The sequence below is a fragment of the Dermacentor andersoni genome, chromosome 4, assembly GCF_023375885.2.
Source record: "Dermacentor andersoni chromosome 4, qqDerAnde1_hic_scaffold, whole genome shotgun sequence".
In the NCBI taxonomy this organism is placed as follows: Eukaryota; Metazoa; Arthropoda; class Arachnida; order Ixodida; family Ixodidae; genus Dermacentor; species Dermacentor andersoni.
This window is the reverse complement of record NC_092817.1, coordinates 5,800,646-5,823,916: the sequence shown is the minus strand read 5'-3', so window position 1 is coordinate 5,823,916 and position 23,271 is coordinate 5,800,646. Positions and strand designations below refer to the sequence as shown.

General features: G+C 46.8%; 1 protein-coding gene across 2 annotated transcripts in view; it reads right to left on the bottom strand.

Annotated features, from left to right (window-relative positions):
• LOC126535749 (uncharacterized) overlaps positions 1 to 15,924 on the bottom strand; it is a 338,961-nt gene extending 323,037 nt beyond the window's left edge. For both annotated transcript variants that reach the window (XM_055073350.2, XM_055073351.2), the window contains exon 1: positions 15,724 to 15,924. In XM_055073350.2, coding sequence (XP_054929325.1) covers positions 15,724 to 15,805 — 82 coding nt within the window. In that variant the 5' untranslated portion in view covers positions 15,806 to 15,924. The remainder of the gene's footprint in view (positions 1 to 15,723) is intronic.
• Between the last annotated feature and the right edge of the window lie 7,347 nt (positions 15,925 to 23,271).

The window sequence follows — 23,271 nt, the reverse complement described above, 5'->3', positions numbered from 1 at the left end:
CCGTGCCGGTCACGTGACATCGACGGAAGCAAGATCCCGCCCACGATTGTAGAGAGCCTAATTAAGAGGCTTCGAAATGTACTTTTGATCACTTCATGCTCTTCTCATTTTCTTTCATCTACCTTTGAATAAACCGTGCAAGTTTCGCACTAGAAAATCGTCTCGCCCTTGCTTAGTCGCCATGGTCTACCTAGTACACGGATAAAGTTATCCTAGGAACGGAACTCACCACGGATCATTGCGTGACCTGGTGCCCGGCGCGCACAGGGATAGCGGGGAACGAACGGGCAAAACGCTTGGCTCGTGGCATGACAGGCCGAGCCGCGGGCCACACCGCCCGAGAGAACACCTCGACACCCGGTACGCCAAGAGAAATCCTCGAATTACAACGGCTAAGTAGGCGAACCAAAGCCCTTTCTCACCCAGACCTAGACAGGAGGCAAGCACGGGCCTGGCGCCACCTGCAAACAAACACTTTCCCACATTTATACAGGCTACACAAAATGCACCCAGACAAATACAGCAATAAATGCCTGTGGTGCGAAGGAACACCGACATTGGAGCACATAACATTCTAGTTACGCGTTACGCGCGTTACGTCCGGCGGCTGCCACCTCGCCGCTGCTAGACAACACTATACATAAGTGGTCGTGGGAGGCGCGACTCGCGGAAGTGGAATTGGGAAGCCAACTGGCGACCCTTGACCAGGCCCGGCGAGCCGCTGTAACCAGTGGGGCCCTGGAGGAGGGGCTCCACCCACCATAACCAAACAACCTCTATTATAATAAACGTTTACTCTCTCTCTCTCTCTCTGCTCAGGCTTTTCCACGCCTTTCTTATGAGTCACATCAGTTATGTAGCAGCTATGCACAATTGGCACACTTCTGAGAAAAAGAAGTTGAACATGCTAATCTGGAAAAGCACCAAAAGGGTACTCAGCATCCCCATGACCTCCAGTACAGAATGCCTCTATAAACTGGGAGTACACAATTCATTGGAGGAGATTATCGAAGTGCAGGAATGGGCCCAACTGGTTCTGCTGTCCTGCTCTTCAGCGGGGACAATAATTCTGGCCACCCTGGGCCTTCATCCAGTACTTCCTGAAGACAGAAGGCATCGAATTACTGAAGAGCAAAGAGAATGTTGCGCCAATCCCTCGTAATGTACACCCGCAGCACAATGGGGGAAGGCGTAGGGCCAGAGCAACTGTGATCTTGAAGAAGCTCAAGGACGAGCCCCAATCGGTCTGATTCACGGATGCGGTTTAATATGGCTGCTCGTCTCACTTGGCCATAGTGGCAATAGGTCACAGAGTCCATGCTGTTTCCCCAGCCTCGGTGGCTGGGACGACTTCTAAAGCGGAGCAGACTGCTATTGATTTGGCTATTTTGGGCGAGAAGAGAACGCAAATATACACAGACTCTAGATTGGTAGTCAGGCGTTCACCTCGGGCTCCATCGCGAAAGAGGCCCATAGTATTCTCAGGAATATGGCAATCACTCCACATACGACCACTTGGTGTCAGGCACACTTGGGCCTAAATCTGCACTCGCTCACCAACCTCAATGACATTGCCCACTCCCATGTGCGCGTACTAACTTGCCGCGCGGGAGGAGGAGCCTTGTACGGTCCAATGTTCAAGAGTTCCGGGACACTCTATTCACCTTCACTAAATTCACTAAACATTTCTATCTGGAGGGAAGAAGCTTTCCTCCACCACATAAAAAGCTCACAAGAGCTCAGGCTACAACCGTTAGGATGCTTCAGACTAGATCTTATCATAGTCTGGCCTTCATGCACTGTTTATTTCCGGACGGTTTTAGCTCACAGTGTCCTAGCTGCTGTGGGACATGCAATTTAGATTACATGCTCTTGCGGTGTCCCTCGTTACCAGAGGATAAGGACACTGAACAGAAATGGAACTCAGCCATCCAGAGCTCGGAATACCATCGTCAGCTTTGGGCTATCCAGAGAGCCTACGATGCAGCGGTTAGGTTGGGCCTAACTGTTCCCACATGGGAGGGGCCCGCGGTGTCGCCCAAATGGTCGAAACCACGGTCCGCTCTCAGGATGCCTTTAATAAAGTTTTACGTATCCGTATAGCTAGACCAAGAAAGGAACAAGTACATATGACGTGCGCAAACTTCCAACTGTATTACAGAAGCCGCGACAGACATTTAGCCAAGTTACAGACAGCCAAGAATGGGCAGTCTAAATTTGAATGCTGAAATAATAACAAATATAATCACAAGAGTGGTGAAAGAAATTTGTAAATGGCCAACCAAGGAGTGAGAATATATTCAGCTGCTCAGTGTAATTACCACAGAAATACCGAAGAAGAATCAACATTTTCATTGCAAAGGAAGCAAAGAAACCGAAAAGCTGGTGGAGCAGAGCGGTACGAGAAGCGATCGCCGAATAGAAGATAGCATCACGATAGCATAGGCGCGCAAAAATGCGCAGTTGCCGCCGTATGAAGTACACAGAAAATGGGAAAGATATCGGGAGAAAAAAAGTCAATGGTTCGAATACTGGTTCAACCAAGGATTGAAGGGGAAAGTGAAAGTTGATTGCCAGAATTACATGAGAAAAGTAAGGCCGCACCTATAATATTTTGGCACCTCGTAAACCTATTAGATATGAAGTCTGGAAAAATACAGCAACATATTCTAGACAAAGATAGAAACAAACTGGAAGGGGACGCGGCATTAAACTACATCTCAAAAATAACAACTAAAATTTTCCAAGGCAATGACGAAGTGGTATTTGAGAAAGAAAATGCGGCAGTTTCGCCCAAAAGATGAAGCACTGTTTGTGATAGAAAATTGCCAGACAGCTAGCTATACGAAGTAAGGGTAGTGGTTTTATTAGCTGTATAAACTTGTAAACATTCGCTTACTAATTAAATTAACCGTAATAGAATGTGTAAACGCGACTGAACGAGGATGTAGAATAAACCAGACACACAGGGACAGCGCTGTCTCTGTATGTATGCTGTCTCTGTAGTTTCTTTCTACGTCCTTGTTCAGTCGAGCTTATACATTCTACCATGGATTCTTATTAAATAGCCCGCAAACGTGTTTTAATTAAATTAACAAGCACGGTGTCACACGTGCCCAGGAAACATGAACAGATCTCGCTCGATGAGCGGGGAAACTCTATTTCAAAATGCTAGACTGAGGAATTGTGGCAGCAGCTGCGAGCGCATTGACCTTGGTACACCCTTCGCTTCTATGTGACCTAAATGTCGAAAGCACAGCGCATAGCTACGGTAGCTACCGTAGCTACGTAGCTACCGGCACTACGTGCACTCTGCGAATATGGCAGACCGCTTTGTAAATGAGGCCCGTGCAGGCGCGCACTTTTACCAAGTCGTAGATCGCTTTCAATATACGGCGCCCACAAGGCCGCGCCGTAAACAGTAGCCGTCGGAGAACACCTCCCTGCCTCGGCTCATGCCCGTGCATCGCGCGCGACAGGAGAGGGCGCGCTTCCGGCCCGCCTTCCTCGCTCGAGCACACGAGATTGCGCCGCATTCGCCGGCTCACCCTCGCACGCTTTCTCTCGCGCATACAGAGAACAGCGCGCGGCGACGATTTTATCACCTTTGGATTTGCTAAGGAACCTCACGGCGACGCCTGCGCTGACGGCAGAAATGCGCCTGGAGTGTCGATAGAATTGCTATCGTAATAAAAGAGCACGAAAGAGAAGCAGATGAGAAAGGAGTTGGTGCTGAGAAATTTCAACGATAGCCAAAGAGAAAATTCCTAAACGCACAGCTACATTACAGGGTTAGACGAGGTTGCCATTAGGCCGACTAATGAACTAGGAGCAAAAACTAAGAAAGCTCTGTTGGAAGCAGCAGAAAAAATTCACCAACGATTTCGATACTCCCTAATGCGAAATTTGAGTGCACCTATATACGTGTTTTCATATCGTGTGCCAATATTTTGTAGTATGATTATATAGGTGCATGGTTTATATTAGGAAGAGAATGCTGTGAGTGGCATGGCTGGTGCGGACAATCTGTCTCGTGCGGCACATTGCAAACGGAGTGAAGTGTGGCGCGCCTGCCAAGCTAGTCGGGAGATCGCGAGAGGCAGCGCGTGGGTGAAGCGTGGGCACAATTCGCAGAATCCATCGTAGACTTCCGCTCATGCAGCGCTTTGTTTCCATACAATGGACGCGCGCACTCTGGCGCCATATCGTAGCCTTAGACGTCCGCATGCCAAGTTCCATCCTAGATGCCAGCGCTCGTTTCTCCCCTGGCGAAACGATTTCACCTCCAACGGGTGTATGTTTCCGCCGCTTCCCTTCACGGTCGCGCCCGCGTTCAGTTCGCGCTGCGAGCGAGACGTCTCTTGCTTGCGAAGGCGCCTCTTCGGATGACCGGAAATTATTATTGTGTTGTTAACACTCAGGACAGCAATGTAAACACGCAAGGGTTGATGCCACCAGTGAAATTCCGTCGATTCACAAGAAAATGTACGAGAAAAGCAAACGACAGACATGGATTACTGCGGTGCGCCGAACAAAGTAAACAACTGGCAAACGAAGTGAGCCCGTTCATTGGTCACTCATGAGTGTATGACGGTTTTTATATGTAACCCACATGAATTTCATGATTACTTGGTATATACTCCTTTTATTCATATAAAAGCATTCAGTTGTTCGACCAGCGCTTGTCCTGTCTTCTTTCTCGTGTTTCGTTTGTGTGTGCGCTGGCAAAGAATGAAAACCATGTCTATTGTATGCGCTAGCAGTGGCCGAAGTTCACGCGTGCCGAGAAATTGAATATGTGCACGGTGCATTGAACATGACCGGAGTTCATTCCTGCATCACCACTGTACGGAACGATCGAGTTACTGGACGATACACGCCCGCGTCTTGATCGCGCCCGCACTGCTGAAGCAGAAATGATTAGTTATACTTTCAACTTCCGTCTCTTGAGCACTGTTAAAGAATGGCCAAGCTATTTACATTGCTGCCTCTATTTTATATTGTAGGGAACGTACTAGTTAAAGTTGTATGCGCATGTCGTACTTATACTATGCGGCGATATATTGTGTTTATTTCCGCACAGTGTAGATGGAAGTCCGTTGTCGCCATCAGAGACAACACGGATTTGTAGCAAACATTTTGTGGGAAACTGCAAACAAAAAAAAACGGCCGTGGCTTAGCTTAGTTAAGCCTGGTGATTGCGAAGCAATAGTGTGTTATTCTCGGATCAGCTGGTAGTAATTGAGTAAATATACTCAGTAATGCCTGAGAGGAGCGGGAGTTAGGCCGCCGTTGGTGGCTACCGCCTCGCCTCGCGACGGCGTGAGATGGGGCCCCGTTTTTACACAGCTGGTGTGACGTCACTCTAGGTCACGTGGTGTGATGTCACGCAGCGAGGTCACGCTAAAGGTCAATGGTGCCTACCACTGCCTCACCACGGAACGGGCTGAAGTGCGACCTAAAGTAGCATTGCTTCGCAATAAAATGACCTTAGCTAACACGCATCGTATATGCCGACAATTTTTCCGGCGGCACATACGATGTCGTTTCCAATTACCTGCTCAGCGTCACTTATATTGCTAAGCAGACGCTGGCCTTTCGCCGCATTGCAGCCATAAAAGTAATCGCCAAGCGTACCGGTCTTCTGACAGGCAAATATGAGCGTGTACGTCGTCCTTCAAATAAAACGTCCACGCGCACACACGTAGGCACACACCGCGCGCGGTACGAAACGTGCCCAAACGAGCGCAGTACAAGAGGCTATCAAGGCGATGCTAACGAAAGATGGGAGAGGCGCACACCCGCTAGTTGAATTTTGCCCCGCATGCGATGCTCTTACGCTGGCGCAGCAAAGTAGGGAAACGACAAAAGACGGAGACGAACAAAAACACAGTTCCAACTAGGGGATCAGAAAATTTGGGTGTGGTAGTTGATAGTGCTTTTTTTTATTGTTTAACCTAGGTAGGACATTAATCAGTATAATAGAACGCGCTTGGTGGCGCAACCCACCGCCCCGTTCCAAAGGGGACGCTCATAACATCCATCCACTCATCCATCTATCCAGCAGCGCCGCTCGCGCTGCTGTTCTTGTCTATTGTCGCCGCAAAGCCGGTCTTGCGCGGCACTACGCTTTTCTTGCCACGCTTTCGTCCCACCAAAGACGAGAGTGGCCTTTCGACGTGGGGAAATCGTGCCACCAGTGTCAGCGGCGACAACACCCAAGGGAGTTTCACATCGAGCCTTACTGGTAGCCGCTCGCTATTGCCCCTTGCAGGAGTAGTGATCCCCGTCACACACGCTGGTACTACTGGTACCAGGGAATGACTTCAGTAGCTGACTCCACCGACGACCGTAGCCCTTCCCACCTCACGCCACCCTGCCCCCCCCCCCCCCCCCCCTCGGAAGCACAGATGCGATCAACCACGCGGCTGCGGACTCCGTGGCTGCCGGCAACTCAGCTCATGCGCAGGCCGTCTGCTCTCCGCTCCTCCGCTTTCCGCCTCATAATTTCACTGTAGCCTCCGCCTCCACTTTCCTCCTTGCGCTTTGTTCGCTCTCGCCCCCGCGAAATCCAAGAGTGCTCTCGCGGGGACAAGAGGTCTCTTTTTCATTCCCCGCTGCGATCCGCGTTCGCTCTTTCATCCTTCGCTCGGTTACGCCGACGCGAGGTACAACAAGCAAAAAGAAGCATGTGTTTTCTGCGTTAAAGCTGCGGAAGTAATGGAACCTGTTTTATTAGAATGCGGAGATATCTGCCCAGCGGTCGGATTTGACTCCTCCAACCTCGTTGAAGCTCTTGGGTTCAACGATAGCAGGAGGAAAGTAAACATCTCCGGAATAGAGATTAGTAAGAGGCGATTGAAAGTATGGTGGCAGAAAAGTAGGGAGATCACAAACACCGGAGGCGTACAAAAGCAAAGTTGCCCGTACTCTGTATAAAGGTTATAAACAGGGATAAGGTACCTCAACAAGGCTGGCCAACGTTACAATATAGGACCTATCTTCGTCAAAGGTGGCCATTTCATTGTCAGCAGGTTAGCTTTAACGGCTTCGTAGAGCGACGTCACGTGCTCTCGTTGTCAGTGGGGGCATGCTGTAAAAGGAAAGACTCTCTAGGCGTGGTTTTTAACCCGAAGGGACAACAGCGGGAGAGTGGTAAGGTGGCAGAAAAAAAAAGAAAAAAGAATGGCATACGACAGTGTTGGGGGAGCGGGGGTTAGGCAGCGTTCAGAAATGTCCTAGGCGGCATGCGTTTGTGTTTTTAGAACAGCCGGTCAGCCGATCAGTGCGCGAGTAACAAAAGAACATGAGTTGAAAGAACGACTTAAGTAGCGTAACAGCAATGCGTCGAGTAGTTTTGAAGGCGTTAGGATGGCGACACGAAGTCTCGGAGCAATAGATCGGGTTGTTGGAGGGCAGCGGCTTGGTCTTTTGAGGTACGTCAGCCTCATTAGTTCGGCGTAGGTGTCGTCACGGCGGTATACATAATCGGCGCGAGCCCGTGTGGTCGAGGCGTCGAAAAAGATATCCCACTGTCTGGGACTCAGGAAGGTATTGGTGAGGGACCTTAAAAGAACTGAAACAGTAAAGATAAGTAGGTATCGCGAAAGGAGAGGAGAAAGAAAGGAAAAGGCAGGTTTTTATTCCCTTGCTTTTTACTCTCCTTCCTCCTTACCCTTTTTCTTCTTATTTATCGTTTTTCTTTTTTGCAGACATGATAGCTTCGGATTGTAATTCAAATGTACGAGAAAACATGTTCTTGTTACGCGGAAACTCAAAGAGAAAGCCTTTTTCCAGCTGCCATTTGAAGTCTGTCTGAGTGGCTGCGGCCGCTAGGAACGGTTTTTGGACAGTGTCTGCCGTAATGTCGATTACGGTCGCAGCACACGCTGTGGGACAGATGCAACAGGAAGAGGGCCCACGCATCAAAGACATATACATTGTACACACGTACTTCACGCGCGCACTCATGAGTGCGGAAGTGCAGCTCACTTCCTCATTCTCCTATAGGTCCTCCACCAAGCACAAGTGCGTTATTGAACTAATAGAGTTTCTCAAGCTAACTTGCGTAAGAGAATTCGTAAAGTACAACTTGCACACAAGCTGCAGACATGATAACTTCGGATTGTAATTCGAATATTCGAGAATAACGGTACTGTCACGAGACCATATCGCCAGATGACGTAATCTGATGACCTCATGATGTCACCTGATGACTTCATGTGGTGACTCTTGGAGAAGCAGCTCACTGTGCGCTTCCCGCTTTTTTGTACTGTCTCCGGGATCGGCCCACATTTCTTGTGAGCAACGGGCACGCGGACAAAAAAAATCCCGACCAACTAGAGGCTAACAGCTTCACTCAAAAATAAACTAGAGATGACCGACATATTGGCATGAAAAATAGGCACCTGTTTCGTGAGCTTGATGCGTGGGCGTAGCCTGCTGCAGCAAGTCCCATCAATAGTTCAGTATTTCCTTATGTTTACCTATGAATATTTAGAGGAGATAGAATACAGCGATTATCTCACTCATATACCACTTTATAGGCCCAAACGTATTCGGTCACAGCAAAATCCTTGCGGTCACAGCCCGAGGATTCTTTTTCTATACGCTTGAAGTCATTGTGTTTATGATTGTCTCAGTCAACTATCACTAATCTTCTTTAAGTAAATGAGTACAAACTGATTGTGGGATAGGATAATTGCCTTGTGCAACCTTCTGCATGCATCTTGCCCATCATATAAAATGCGATATGATCACATGATATTGCTGGAAAAGGGAGCTCATGTAGGCTTTCTATATGTGCTTCTCCTTTGCCGAGTATAAAAGGCACGACAGCAATATACCTCTGCCCGTGACGTAGGGAACGCATTTAGGGGGATCGGGGCTCCACCGTCACAGCTTGCAGAGCGACGAACTGAGTCCTCGCATAACGTAGCCTCTGGCACGTTTGTACATCACGTAGCTCGACTCGCCATTGTGGTACACGATATGACCATTCGTGGGTGGCCTTGGCGAGGGGCACCTGTGGCTCACACGGCATACGCAACGTACGAGGGAAAGGAAGATATTAGGGAGTTAATAGCAACAGGTCATACAAATTAAGCAGATCTCACGCACTGTGGGAGTCAGCAACATGCGACGCATTTTCCTGGTAGCTGCCCAGACTACACACAGGCATCCCAGGTATGTCCAATAGATATCCGACATTGGGGACATACTAAATATGTACCAAAATTATCCTAAATAATTCACCGACGAATGCGATACTCCCTAATGCGAAATTTTAGCGTAGCGTTTGGGTGTTTTGAAATCGCGATGTATTGAGGAAAACAATTTGGATCTGGACGTCACAGTCTCCTTGGCGGCGGCACTGAGCCTCTGCTTGGGCAGCTCGTTTTGCACCAGCGGCAGGCGAAGCACTTCTACCGCGTGCGTCGCTCATCGTTCAGAAAGAAACTGTAAAGAGCCAATGCGTGGCTCGTACGGAGCGCATTCTCTAGCGGAGACGGCGCAAGCAAACTAGCCCCTGCGGAGTGGGTACGAAGCCCACGCCAGTGCTTTATTTCCATTTCTGGTATCGTTGGGCGCGCTGCATGCCTTAGTAATGACGTCATTGGTGAGCGGGTGACGGCGGATGGATGGATGGATGTTATGCGCGTCCTCTTTGGAACGGGTCCGTGGGTTGCGCCATCAAGCTCTTGTTATAATTTTGCTTATTGACCTACCTACGTTAAAAAAAAAAGGAAGAACGCACGATGAATTCCCATAACCATAGTTTCTTAACCGTTATTGTGAACTTTATTTTTGTACTCCTTCGTTGTTTGTCGTTTCCCTACTTTTCTTCCACTAATCTTTGTATCGTCTCTTACTAAGTAATCTCTATTGCGGACATCTTTACTTTCGCCCTGCTCTCGCTGAACCCAAGGGCTTTAACGAGGCCAGTGATCCCGCAATCGACCGCTGAGCAGATATCCTCAAATTTTATTAAACAAGCTCTATCGTTTCACTAACTTTACCGCAGCCAACTAGAGAGCTTCTTTTTCCTTCTTTATATCGCGCCTTATAAGCGCGTGTTCTAAGGCGTTCCTGACCTCGCTTCGAAAAGCAATGAGCTTCCCTTGGAGTTATCGTGGATGGCTTCTCTCCTGATTTAATTTTTTTCCCTCTTAAGTAGTTACTCATGGCAGGTTTCTTATCCATTGCCGCCACCCATTAGATTATTTTAGCCTCACTAACTTTCCGCTTGACGTTCTTTGTTGCTGTATTGCTCACCCTACAGGCCCCATGCTTGCTGCTAAGCTTCCTAGTTCTTTTCCTCCACTGTGAATCAATGTTTTTCCTGTACAAATATCTGAACACTCTCCCAGCCCATTTACTTTCCTCCATATTCCTCAGTCGGTCTTAATAATCAATTTTACTCTGAGCTTCCCTCACTTCAAAACTTATCCAGCCCATATCACCCTGCACAGCTTCATTTGTAGTCTCTCCGTGTTACGACCAATGCAAGGCATCCCACTGACCTTTGGTTGCCACCGAGTCCTGAGTGTACCTCTGATTTCAAGCAAACAACCACATTTTAAATGTAAGTCCTGGAACCATTACACTTTCCACATAACCTGGAGCACCTCGTGCCTATTGTATCCCCATAGCGTTCTGTGTTTCATTGAGGCCGCATCTCTGTTACCGTTTACTGTTATTTTTTTTCCTGAGTTTACATGTATCTATTGCCTTTGTTGCACCATATACTGAAGTATATATTCTTTTACATGAGGTATTTCCTCTTCCTCTATTGCCACTGTCTGTTCGCTGTTTTCATTGAATACCATAACCACCCGATTTTCTTACGCTAAATTTCACACCTAATTTATCGCCTTCCTGTCCGCAGATATTAGCCAGACGTTGCATATCACTGCTTTTTAGCTGGCAACACAATGCCGTCCGTATAATACAAACCTGGAAGCTGCTGCTCTACTACTGTACCCACCTATTTGTATGAGAGATTCATCCCGATATTACTTCCTTCTAGCGCTCTTTCCATCCTCACCATGTACATCATAAACAGCAGTGAGGATAAAGGGCCCCCCTGCCTCAGTGACTTGTTGATATCAACATTCTCCTCACTCCTCATCTCTTCCCATTCAATGCAATCGGATCGGAAAACATTTATTGGGCTCTACAAAAGAGATCTTCGCGGCTTCAGACGGCCTATTTCATCTTCTGATGGATTATTCTGTCTGCAATCACAGGGTTGGTGCCCTAGTCCAAGGCTCCACTGAGTATGGCCAACCCGCGAGCTCGCTCTACTAGGCGCTTTTGGCCGTTCAAGCTTACGCTGGAAAGCATATTCTCCCACTGTTCCGCACTCGGGTTTTTAATTTTATATATAGTTGGGGACTCAATATTTTGACAGGCCCATGATATGTGGTACAGATCTGGTTTCTCTCCGCACCATGGGCACTTAGCCTCATATTGTGTAGGGAAAATTTTATTCAGAAGGTTTAGATTCGGGAAAGTACCCGCCTGCAGTTGTCGCCATGCAACAGCATCCTCTCTGCTTAGATCCTTTTCCGGGGGTGGGTACTTCAGTCTGACCCCTTTATAATAATTTAGGATATCTGAGTAGCCCATGGGTACTGACTCGGGTTCCTCAAGGCTGGATGTGTCGGACGCCCGGTTGGTATGCCCTCGAGCTATCCTATCCGCCTCTTGGTTCCCTGTTATATTCTAGGTAAGTCTCTCTCAAAAACTGTAGATAATTGTCGCCGAAGCATTCCCCTTCCAGAATATCCCACAAAATGTCGCGGTCTACGTTGTCATACGCTCCCGTAATGTCTAAGAAGGCCACATAAAACGGCTTCCTTCCTACTCTTGATATTTCAATACACCGAATAAGGACAAATAATCTATCATCCAAACGCCTACCTATTGTGGAGCCACTCTGCAGTTCTCCCAAAATGCCATAATTCTCAGCCCATGCTTGCAGCTTTAACTTAATTGCGTGCATTTCTAACCTGTATATTACTGATGTAATGGTCAATGGTCTATACGAGTGAATTCAATTTTTCTCCCCCCCCCCCCTCTTACCTTTACAGATTAATTTAATTTTGCTTTGTCGCCAACAGTCTGGTATCCCTCTATCTTTTAGACTTTTTCTACTGCTTTCAACGAAGCTTGCTTACTTTTTGGTCCTAATTCATCAATCAGCCTTACGGGAACCTTGTCTAGCCCAGTGGCTGTGCGCTTGGGAAGTTCATGTAGCGCCGTCTCGTGGCCGCCATGGAGTACGTCTCCTGCGGCACTCCGCTTTCCACCTCTCCTTCTTGTCATATTCTCTTACTCCGCTTACCTCCTCATGCTTCCCCTGTACCCCCCTCCTCCGCCGTCACGCTCGTCCTCTCTTCGCTATCGTCGCCTTTCAGGCTCCGATGCGCTCCGCGTTTGTTCTGGCGGTCACGCCAACGCTCAACTCAGAAACGAGCGCCGAACAGCTGCGCTCTAAAAGCTCCCAAGTGTAACAACGAAGGTCCTATGAATGTCCCAACCCAGGTAGCACACTAAGTCTTAAAAATCTCCATTTCAGGGTTAGAACGGATAGAATGGATTTCTGACCTTTCTCGACGTCTTCAAGACGCCTCAGACTACTCATCTTATGTATGATCGTTAAAATCGTTTACAAGACGTTTTCAAAAACGCTATTTGTATAATCGTCTTCTGGAAATTCTATTAAATCAATGTTTTTGGCGTGTTTTTCTTTTTTTTTTCTTTTCGTGACGGAATCATGCTCATTCCGCAGCCGTTGGGGCGTCGCGGTCGACAAGGCAGGTGCAGCGCGGGAGACTGAGCTGCCTGAGTGCTGTCCACCATTGTGAATTGCATCAAGTGTACAAAGCAGTATGGAATAATGTTTGGATTCTCCGCCTTCTGTGAACCTTTTAACTTGTACTTGGTGAATTCGTTGTTTCTAGGTACTGTTAGCAGATATACGATTTCCGGAGCAGTCGTCAAAAGTGTAGTTACTCGTGATTATAGCGTACCGTAAATAACTTAAAAGTGGCGGGAACGGTCGCATTCAACACAGCCTTGATGTTGGTATTTACTTCCGGCGTCTATTTTGCTATTTTATCGTGAATACTTGAAGTGTAAATAAGCCTTGAAGGCTCCTCATGTTGCTAATTTTACGTTGTGAGCAACTTTTTGAACATGCACGCTGCTGCTGTACGATAGCTGATTGGCCCTGAGTTACTCCGACGCCTTCTTGATCTGTGGGAGATAGAACACGTACTTTCCAAGCCGATAAGGAAGAGAAACAGGCCCAAAAAGTTATTACCGTGTATGTTAACTGTCTATGGGCTTGCTTTTTATTTCTGAGTTACGAATTAAGAATAGCGATAAATGCGCCTCACATGAATTTGTTGACATAGGCGAGGTAATAATTCGCGTTCAAAAAGTGAGCCGTACACTACAAGAAAACATACGAGGGCAGCAGTAACACATACTAAACTGACGCCACCGTACACAAAACACGTACACCATGCTGTACAACCACAGTGATAGATGGCATTTACAGAGAAGTAACGAGCACCACAGCGCGGGCCAACAAAATCCGCGAGGCCGAGGAAATAGCAGCCATGGCTGCGGCTATTGCGGCGCGCACCGACACAAGTGAGGCAGCCCACATCCTGACGGACTCCATGCAGACGTGTAGAAACTACCGAAACGGTAGTATCTCAATGGCAGCCGCCAAAATAATAAGTAAAAATAAATGCCTTGGCACAATCAAACTAATCAGGATACCAGGCCATACTGGCATCGGGGGGGAATAAACTCATCACGTGGTGGCCACTGCGCACGCCACATACCAGTGGGGCGAGCATCGAACCCGAACCGGCAAACTGGAGTCGATCGCCAATCCTTAAATATTACAAAACGGCTCGAATTAAATTTGCGCCCCCCCCCCCATCAAAAACTAAGCAAAGCGAAACAGGTGACGAGGAGGAGGTTGCAAACCAAAACGTACTCGCACCTACATCTCCTACAGAAAATAGGTAAAGACAGATATCCAGATAAGTGCCCGTGGTGCAGGGCCGAGCCTACAGGGCCGAGCCTACACTGGACTACCTCGTGTGGGAATGCACCAAGGCTCCTCAAGACAACACTCACGAAACAACAACGCGAGAGGGATGGGTGGCCTTGCTCTCCAGTGTTGGATACGGACCCTTTTCTTGGCATCACTCAAGTTCCCCGACCACATCAAATCGCCGTCGTATTACAATTATGGTGCGCCGGGGCGCGTCTACCACGGTAGCGGACCCATCAAACAGGTTGGCGACCCCCGCCTCATGCGCCGCACGTCGAGCTATTGTCGCCCCCCCCCCCCCCGCCCTTGATTGACTAACATCTAACATCTCCTCTAACGGCTAACGTCTCCTCCTGTATCCGCCTTCTCGCAGAAAATTGTGTCAGCTACCATCCTATCCATAGTTTCCAAATTAAGATTTCTCTTCAAAATGATTTACATCTGGCTTATTTATCCGGCTAAAGACTGGTGTGAAACTTGGTTAATGTTTTTGAATGTCAAGAAAACTTCGCAGATCTCCTTCCACCGCCGGGCTTCCTACGAAGCATTTATGTACGTCTGGCTCCGAATTATCTTCAGCGTCATTGTATAAGTACCTGGGCATCACAGTATCTCATGATCTCAGCTGGTCGCATCAAATAGCAAGTATACCAAACGAAGCTAACCGCGTCCTTGGCTATGTCCAGCGTAAACATAAGTTTGCCCTTTCTCACGTGAAACTGCTAACGTACCAAATATTTGTTCGTCCCAAGCTGGAATACGCGTGCGCAGCTTGGGACCCGCATCAGATTAGCCTACAAGAGCTCGTTAATCCACTGAAAACCGCGCCATTAGATTTATTTACTCAGATTATTCTCACTATTCTAGCGTTACTGCACAGAGTTAATCTTCCCAGTCGTGAATCACGCAGAAAAATAGCACGCCCGTCCCTCCACCACAAGTTTTATCACTCGTCTCTTGCTCGCTCGATTATCGTACCTGATCATCGCCTTTCGCTCCGCAACAGTCATTCTAAGACTGTATATCCACCACCAGCGCGCACTACTGCGCATCTCATCTCATTTTTCATTTGAACAGCCAACGACTCGAATCATCTCCCCACCGACGCTGCGCACCACTCCAATCCTAGCCGCTTTCAAGCCATTCATCGAACACTGGGCGCAAATGTAATACGCACCCCTCACATAAAACTACGCACCAGGGGCATTCCAGGTAGTAATTAATTATTAATTAATTAATAATTATATACTGATTACATTATTAATCACTTAATTTCATTTTGCTAGGTAGCCCCCGTTAATACATTTTCGCAAAGGCGTCTAACAACCTTGTGTAAATTTAATTGCGTAGTTTAATAACAGCATAAAATACGACACAAAGCAAGGCTGACGACCTGAGCAGCTGTTATATATAAAATTGGATTTATCCACAGAGAATGAATTCGAACATCTTTGGCACTGTCGGCGGAGTGTCCACCTCAAACTAAAGCACCCAACTTGGCACGCTTGTGTCGAATGAAATACACACGGTATGCGTCGAATGCGTACACGGCCTAGATGAAGAGGCCCCGGCACTACAGTAGAGTTAGAATGTGCTAACCAACATGATCAAAAGAAACGAAATGTCTTGAAAGTGGCACTGACCGTAGAGAAGTAACGTGAGCAGCACGACCGATCTTGCGCAGAGAAGGTTCACCCTGTTGAGTTTCATCGCTTCAGAGTTCATTCCTCGGCTGTGTGGTCGGCGATCAGGGAGAAACAACGGTGCAAAAAGACTCTGGGCACCGCTTACTGCAGAAGGCGACCAGTGCTCGGAGACGACAGCGCCCCCTGCTTACGACGCGGTCCGCGCTTCGGGTGCTTCCTCGCGACACATGCGCAGCGGCTCGCAGCGCATCTGACACTCGTTATCGGAACGCGCATCAGGCTGCAATCTCGGCGCGCGCTACGGTTTTTTCACTTGCTCCCAGTTCCGCCTTTGCGGCACGATAATGTCGCACTCGGGTTGTGGCGACAACTGCTGGCGTGACACACTGGCCACCTCACTGGTAGGCTGAGCAAACCCGCACGCGCAAAGCAAAATCTTAGTTTCGCTGCGGCGTGCCGCCCCGGTGTGCCTTCACATCCACGTGTGTGCGTCCGGAAAGGCTCTCGACGCCCATATTCTGTAAAATTGTATACAGGCCGCAAAATGGAAACACGATATTTTCCTTGAAAAATTAGCTCCGGTGCTCTCGTGTTCACGTGGCAGTTCATAGGTATCGTCATACGCAAGTGTTTCTGAACATCGCCAGAGTTGACATGCTCCACGATATTGCAACCGTTGCACATGAGACAACCGCGTATGCAAATTTTGGCTATAATGTGCTTCACAAGGATCTGGCACAGAAGTAGTAGCTGCAGCTGGACAATCAGGACAGCACGAAGCCCGAAAAGCTTGTGCGCACGCTGTCAATCGCCAGAGCGTGCGTCGTAGTCTCTCCGTTTTTTTAGTTCACGTTCACACGCTTGTGTGAACTCGAATGTTTCTGCATGACAGATTGGCGAGAAAGACCGTCACATAACGGCGTAGCAAGCTGTCATATATTTTGGCATAATTTTAAATATTTTCAGGGCAGGATGCACAATTGCGACTCACGTTACGTGTTGTAATGTGAAATACATCAATATGAATAAACGGGATTCGACTACTTTCCTGTGCACGTATGTACTGCGTGCGTGCGTGCGTGTACGTGTGCGTGTGTGTGTGTGTGTGTGTGTGTGTGTGTGTGCGTGTGTGTGTGTGTGCGTGCGTGTGCGTGTGCGTGCGTGCGTGCGTGTGTGTGTGTGTGTGTGTGTGTGTGTGTGTGTGTGTGTGTGTGTGTGTGTGTGTGTGTGTGTGTGTGTGTGTGTGTGTGTGTGTGTGTGTGTGTGTGTGTGTGTGTGTGTGTGTGTGTGTGTGTGTGTGTGTGTGTGTGTGTGTGTGTGTGTGTGTGTGTGTGTGTGTGTGTGTGTGTGTGTGTGATCTCAATAGCAAATATATTAAGTAGCAACATCAAAGTGCGAAATATAAAGAAGGGTTAAATATGTATAGCTATACATTCTAGCAGTATTTACAAAAACGTTACAAAGAAGGTCAGCAATTGAGTCCAGTAACATCAAGTGAAGAATGGGCGTAACAGTTAAATTTCATAATTGAGAACGCAGTAAATAGGTTTTAAGAAGTGACAATAATGTGTAAGCGAGAAAGTATTTGTGATAGTGGGCATTAAACCATTCCACTGCCTTATGGCTAGCGGAAAAAGAGTATTTAAAACAGACACTTTGAAATCGATATTGCTGTAGGGTGTACGAATGCTTAAGTCATGTTATTCTGGTGTTTGCAATGGTAATGTACATCGAACTATTAATGCTGAACTTGTTATAAATTAGCTGGTGCAGTAATTTCAACTGTGCGAGTGTGGCTTGGTTTTGGATTGTTAGTATTCGCGCAGTTTAAGTGGAGCAGTTGGAGAATCTGTAAGTCGATATTTATTGAAGATGAATCTGACTAATTTTCTTTGTAGTACCCCCAGCATGGTAATTAATTTGTTAGTCGACGCAAACCAAGCTGAGATAGCGTCATGTAGAGTTGACCTCACGACTGCATTATAAGCTAGTAATTTATTTTCGAGTGGAGATTAGCGTAGGCGCCGCTTAAGAAATAAAAGTTGACTTACGGCCGTCGAAGTAATATGGTTAACATGGGAGTCCGATATAAGGTCAGACGGTAGTGTTAGACCGAGGTACTTATGCTCTGTGACTGCTGTTATGGGGTCATCGTTTATGGTATAAGAGGATTCCTGTACATGATGTTTTCTTGTTATTATCAAAAGAAAGGATTTTTTAACAGAGTCATTTGCCACTTCGTATACCACGCAGAACGTCAGCGCGTTTTTTTAAAATTACGTGGGCATCTGGCGAAGTACGTTCTTTATACAGTATACAATCGTCAGCGATCAGTCTTATGTAGACGTGAATGTCAGTGGGCAAGTCGTTAATATAAAGACAGTGCCGATGCTATAACACTGCCTTGAGGCACACTAGAGGTAACCAGAGCTAGGTTAGAATTTGAATGGTTAATATGCAGAAAGTGTGTCTGGTTAAGCAGTCCTTCATATATTCGCTAACGGGTCCCTTCCCGAAAGTGTGCTCAAATTTTAACATTAGTATCTGATGTGAAACCCGACCGAATGTTTTTGAATATCGAGGAAGATGAGATATGTTTGATTTTGGCTATCTATGCCACTGGAGATATCATGTATTAATTCGATTAGTTGAGTGACAGTCGATGAAGCTTGACGAAAACCATGCTGAACCGGAGATGCGATGGTTTCTCTGAGTTATGCCAGGATTAATGTGATCGGTACGTAGCGTAGCTTTTTTGCTTCAAGACAAAGTTTTCTACAGTCGAACACAGGGACTTTGCCGCAAAGCTAGCCCAAACCGACTGTTTCTGAGTGTTGCAGAGGCCTACTGTCGAAGGATATGTGTACGCAGAGCAATGAAAATGGCGAGGCTCACGTAGGTAATGACGATACCTTACTGGAACATGACTTGTGAAAAGAATGTTCGCAACACGTCTGGTGAAGAAAGTATTGTGGCGGGTTTGATATTGTTGCTTCAAGATTGCTTCTGTCAACAGCCTTTCGGGCTTTCATTTCAGGAAAAAAATTGCGGCGCATCCACCATTTGGCGATGACAAGCGATGGGAATCCGTCAATTGTATTGTATTCCCGTGTCATACCCCCTGACATCCGTGAATCACAAAACGTTATGCGCACAGCAGCGTAAACACGAAGAGGTGACCTCGCTGTTACCAAAGTGATTGTATCTGCAACATAGAACAGCTAGTAGAAACCCCGTATACCATGAAATTTGTCAAGTGGGCCATTTTTCGTGTAGTACTTTCAACTCAGCTCGTTCTTGAAATAAATCAGAAGGGTTTGCTCTATTAAATGAATTCTTTCTTTACGACGTGCACTTACTTCAATGAGGATACTGCGGTATCACTTGTTTCATCACTTGGTAGTACTGTAAAAAAACGTTATGGCAGAACTGACCTCACGGTGACTGGTGGCGGTAATGCGAACAGCAATCGAGTAATGTCGTGACCGACACATTCCTGAATTCATGGTTACTTACCTTGTGTAGCAGTAATTGTGAGACATTCTTTGCTTCGGCTATGTCGTAGATATTTCGATATCATCCCACTTTTCTAAGTCATCCGCTTGTCAAGATAGTCTATCAGCATGGAGGCAGGATGACGATCTTATGGAGCCGACGCAGTGGCGATGAAAGGACGATAGAATGATATTGATCAAACGACAAAGGTGTGTGACGACGGTGGAATCACAACAATTGGGGATAAATTCTTAAATTATTGCGGTATAATAACGACGACAACGCGACGACGGCGACTGTATGGCGACGATGGCGTGATGATGGTGGTATGACGACAACCAAATGAAGAAGCGACAACGATGGTAGGAACAAGAAGACGGCGACCGTGTGACAAACGATGCAAGATAGCGTATATGTGACGAGGGTGGTTGACAACAGCGGCATAATCACGACTAAATGACGACAGCGCCATAATAACACTAGAACTGAAGAACCAGGCATGACGTCGATAGATCGATGAAAGTTGTATGACGACGATGACATGGCGTGTATTAAACATGGGTTAAAGCAGCAAAGATTAAAAAAAAGTACAAGGAAAACAAATGAATGCGCGTAATGTAATACATTGCGAAGAGAAAACAACCAAAAAAGTACATATATCAAAAAGCATATTTAAACAGAGAACATGTTATAGGACATGAAACTATGCACAAAAAGAAATAAAACATCTTAACTCATGTTTGAATACATTCAAACTGACGTTAGATTAAGTGAATGGGGTAGGTCATTCCACCTTTTTAGGTGTCAATTGACACCACACGAGAAATGGTACCACCACGCAAAGAAAACAAAACAAGAACTTGCAACTTTTCACTCGAAGTGAAGTCCGGGTCCACCTACTGCCATGGACATCAGTATCGTCGCGTTTTCTCGAACGCTGAATTCACGACAAAGAAGAAGCAGCGGCGACATCATGGCGAGCACGGAGCTGGGTGAGTTCCGACTTTCTGCAACTGTAGCTACGTAATTTCTTTGAATTATGTGCCCAGTTTTTTGTATGTTGTGCCTTAGCAGCACATTAGTGAGAAGGCGTTTGAGTAATTTTATTTGCACGTGCAGCTTTTTCGCAGTGGCATGCTTTTGTCATGTACGATTTTGACACCGTCAGGGCTCAACGGTTGCAAATGGCGGTGCGCGAGTCGATTGTGGCGCCTGTTTTAGAGGCGCGATACCTGAATGAATGCTGACGCGGTATGTCAATTAGCCTGTTTCTTTTTGTTTGCAGGTGCAGGTATACCTGTGACTTCGTTTTATCCATGCCACCGAACCCGTTCCACACGGCTACAAGCAACAACGGACGCGCTGTTCGAGGAGCTCGACAACGGCAACTTGTCCGATGTAGACGGCGAATTTGATGACTCGGATGACGAGGGTGTGCAGCATTGTGCTTCTGATGGAGCTCGAATGGTGAGCGACAGTGAAAGCTCCGATGACGAGAGTGCACTGGACACATCTGGCGGCTGGAGACGAAAATCGTTCAAGGCACCAGACTCAACATACACAGGTGATATCTACGAAGCATCGGAACTCGGAGAGTTGCCGTCACCCTATGAGTATTTCGAAGCCTATGTTCCCGATAGTGTATTTCTGGAGCTGGCTGAAAAAACTAACCAGTACTCGGTTTTTCACGAAGGCACCTCCGTTAACACAAGCGAGGCAGAGATAAGGCGTCTAGTCGCACTACATCTCACAATGGGTGTTCTCCACTTCCCGAGGCTCAGACTTTATAGGAAGCCGAACATGAAGTGTGATCTCGTGGCGTCTGCAGGGATGTCGCGCAACCGTTTCGAAAAGCTGCGCAATAACCGGCACATTGTAGACGTGAATCACCCTGACTCTACCGACCGTCTCTGGAAAGTGAGGCAAAAGTGTAAATCACTCGTAGCAGAGGAGCGCCTTTGCAGAGATGAGCAGATGGTGCCCTTCAAAGGGCGCCTTGACATAAAACAGTATGTCAAAGGAAAGCCGCACCCATGGGGCATCAAAATATTTATGCTCTGCGGCGAATCTGGCCTTGTATATGACTTTCTACCCTATCAGGGGTCTACAACAAAGATCGAAGACCACGTAAAACAGCGCTATGGTGTTACAGGCGCAATAGTTTTGCATTTATCTGACAGAATTCCATCTGGTGTGGGACACAAACTTTTTTTCGACAACTATTTCACGTCCCTGCCACTGCTCCGTGAAATGTTGCGTAAAACATATTTGCTGCCGGCACTGTAAGATCGAACAGGTGTGAAAAGTGCCCTTTGAAGACTGAAAAGGAAATGAAAAAAAGTGGCCGCGGTTCTTCAGAGTGCGTTGTGAGCGCTGATGGAAATATAGCGATAACAAGGTGGATGGACAATAGGATTGTGACCCTTGCATCCAATTTTATTGCTATTGAGGAGGAAGACAGCGTTCGTCGTTGGAACAAGGCGGAAAAGCGTTTTGTAGACGTGAAGCGACCAGCTGTCATTAACGATTACAACCGCAGCATGGGTGGGGTCGATAAAGTAGACTTCCTGATTTCTCTTTATCGAACTACCATTCACTCGCGAAAGTGGACCTTGAGAATAATGACGTTTCATTTTATGAACCTCGCAGTGGTCAACGCTTGGCTTGAATACAGGCGTGACGCAGACAAACAGAGCATCCCTAAGCAGCTTGATCTCCTTGACTTCACTCTAAGAGTCATTGAGGCACTGTCAGCTGCTGGGTCGAAACCTGTGACACCCAAGAGGGAAAGGCATTCACTCTCACCATTGCAGGCTTCAAAGCACCCAAGAATGGCAGAAAACAGACCTGTCCAGGATGTAAGGTTTGATCAGCTGGGACATTTCCCACTTCACGATGACACGAGGGAAAGAAGGTGCAAGATGGAAGGCTGCACAGGAAGAACCCGCATAATGTGCGAGAAATGCAAGGTTCACTTGTGCCTAATAAAGTCGCGAAATTGCTTCAGGGCTTTCCATATGCGTGTATAACATCTCTTTGATCACTTTGACGATGTTGAATTGCCCTATGTCCTTTTGAATAAAGCTGTCACATATTTCACTTTGCAACCATTGAGCCCTGATGTACGGTTTTGACACCATGTTTGTAACTCCGTAAGTACAGGCGTTATGAAGCTGAAATTTTTGGGTGATGTTATTTATGTCCTAAACAAGAAAAAAAATTCATTGAGAAAAATCTGCGAGGAAAATAAAAATATCAGGGCTGAAAGGGTTAAACAAGCCAGATACAGGTAGTATAAAGTTTGCCTAGAGTAGTGGGAGAGCATTTGAGTAAAAGGAACTGTTGGAGATTATGCGAATAGCCTGGTTCTGTATTTGTTGAATATACGAGAGGTGGCAGTTATACGTGTTTCCCCAGGAAGCAATACCATAGGTAATATGACTATGAATGAACGCAAAGTATAAAAATGATAAGGCGTGGGCTGAAAAGAATGCACGTGATTTTATGAGAGCTCTTATGCCAAAAGCTGTTTTCAGTTTACCAAACGCAACATGATTAGTAAATTTCAAGTGAGAATCTAATTTTATGCCAAGGAACAACACACAGTCCGCTGCAGGAATAAGGTGACTGTCGAGAGTTATTTGGGGGATACACAATCTTCGATCCCGATATCTTCGCGGGAGCGAAGGTTGTGGGATAGTTCCCCACCTGCGGCAAGTTGTTTTTTCATCCACTTTTATTTCCCTTAATTTATCGTTTCTTTATTTCATTTATTAAGCACGAGTAATTTCCCCTATGTTGTCTTTGGTGTCAGTGTTCTTTGGCTTCTTATGATATGACACTACAAGTGGATCACAACAATGCAGTTGTCTACGCCATCGTGGCATATGGCATCCCAGCCATGATGCTGTACAACAAATGTACAAATAAGCATCACCCTGAAGATTTCCCAGTTATTAGTTTAATGTGAATGTCAATGTAAATATGGAATGTAATTAATAAACTCATCTGAAACGGCCCTGCTACATTTGTCTTCACTTTGGTGAGACT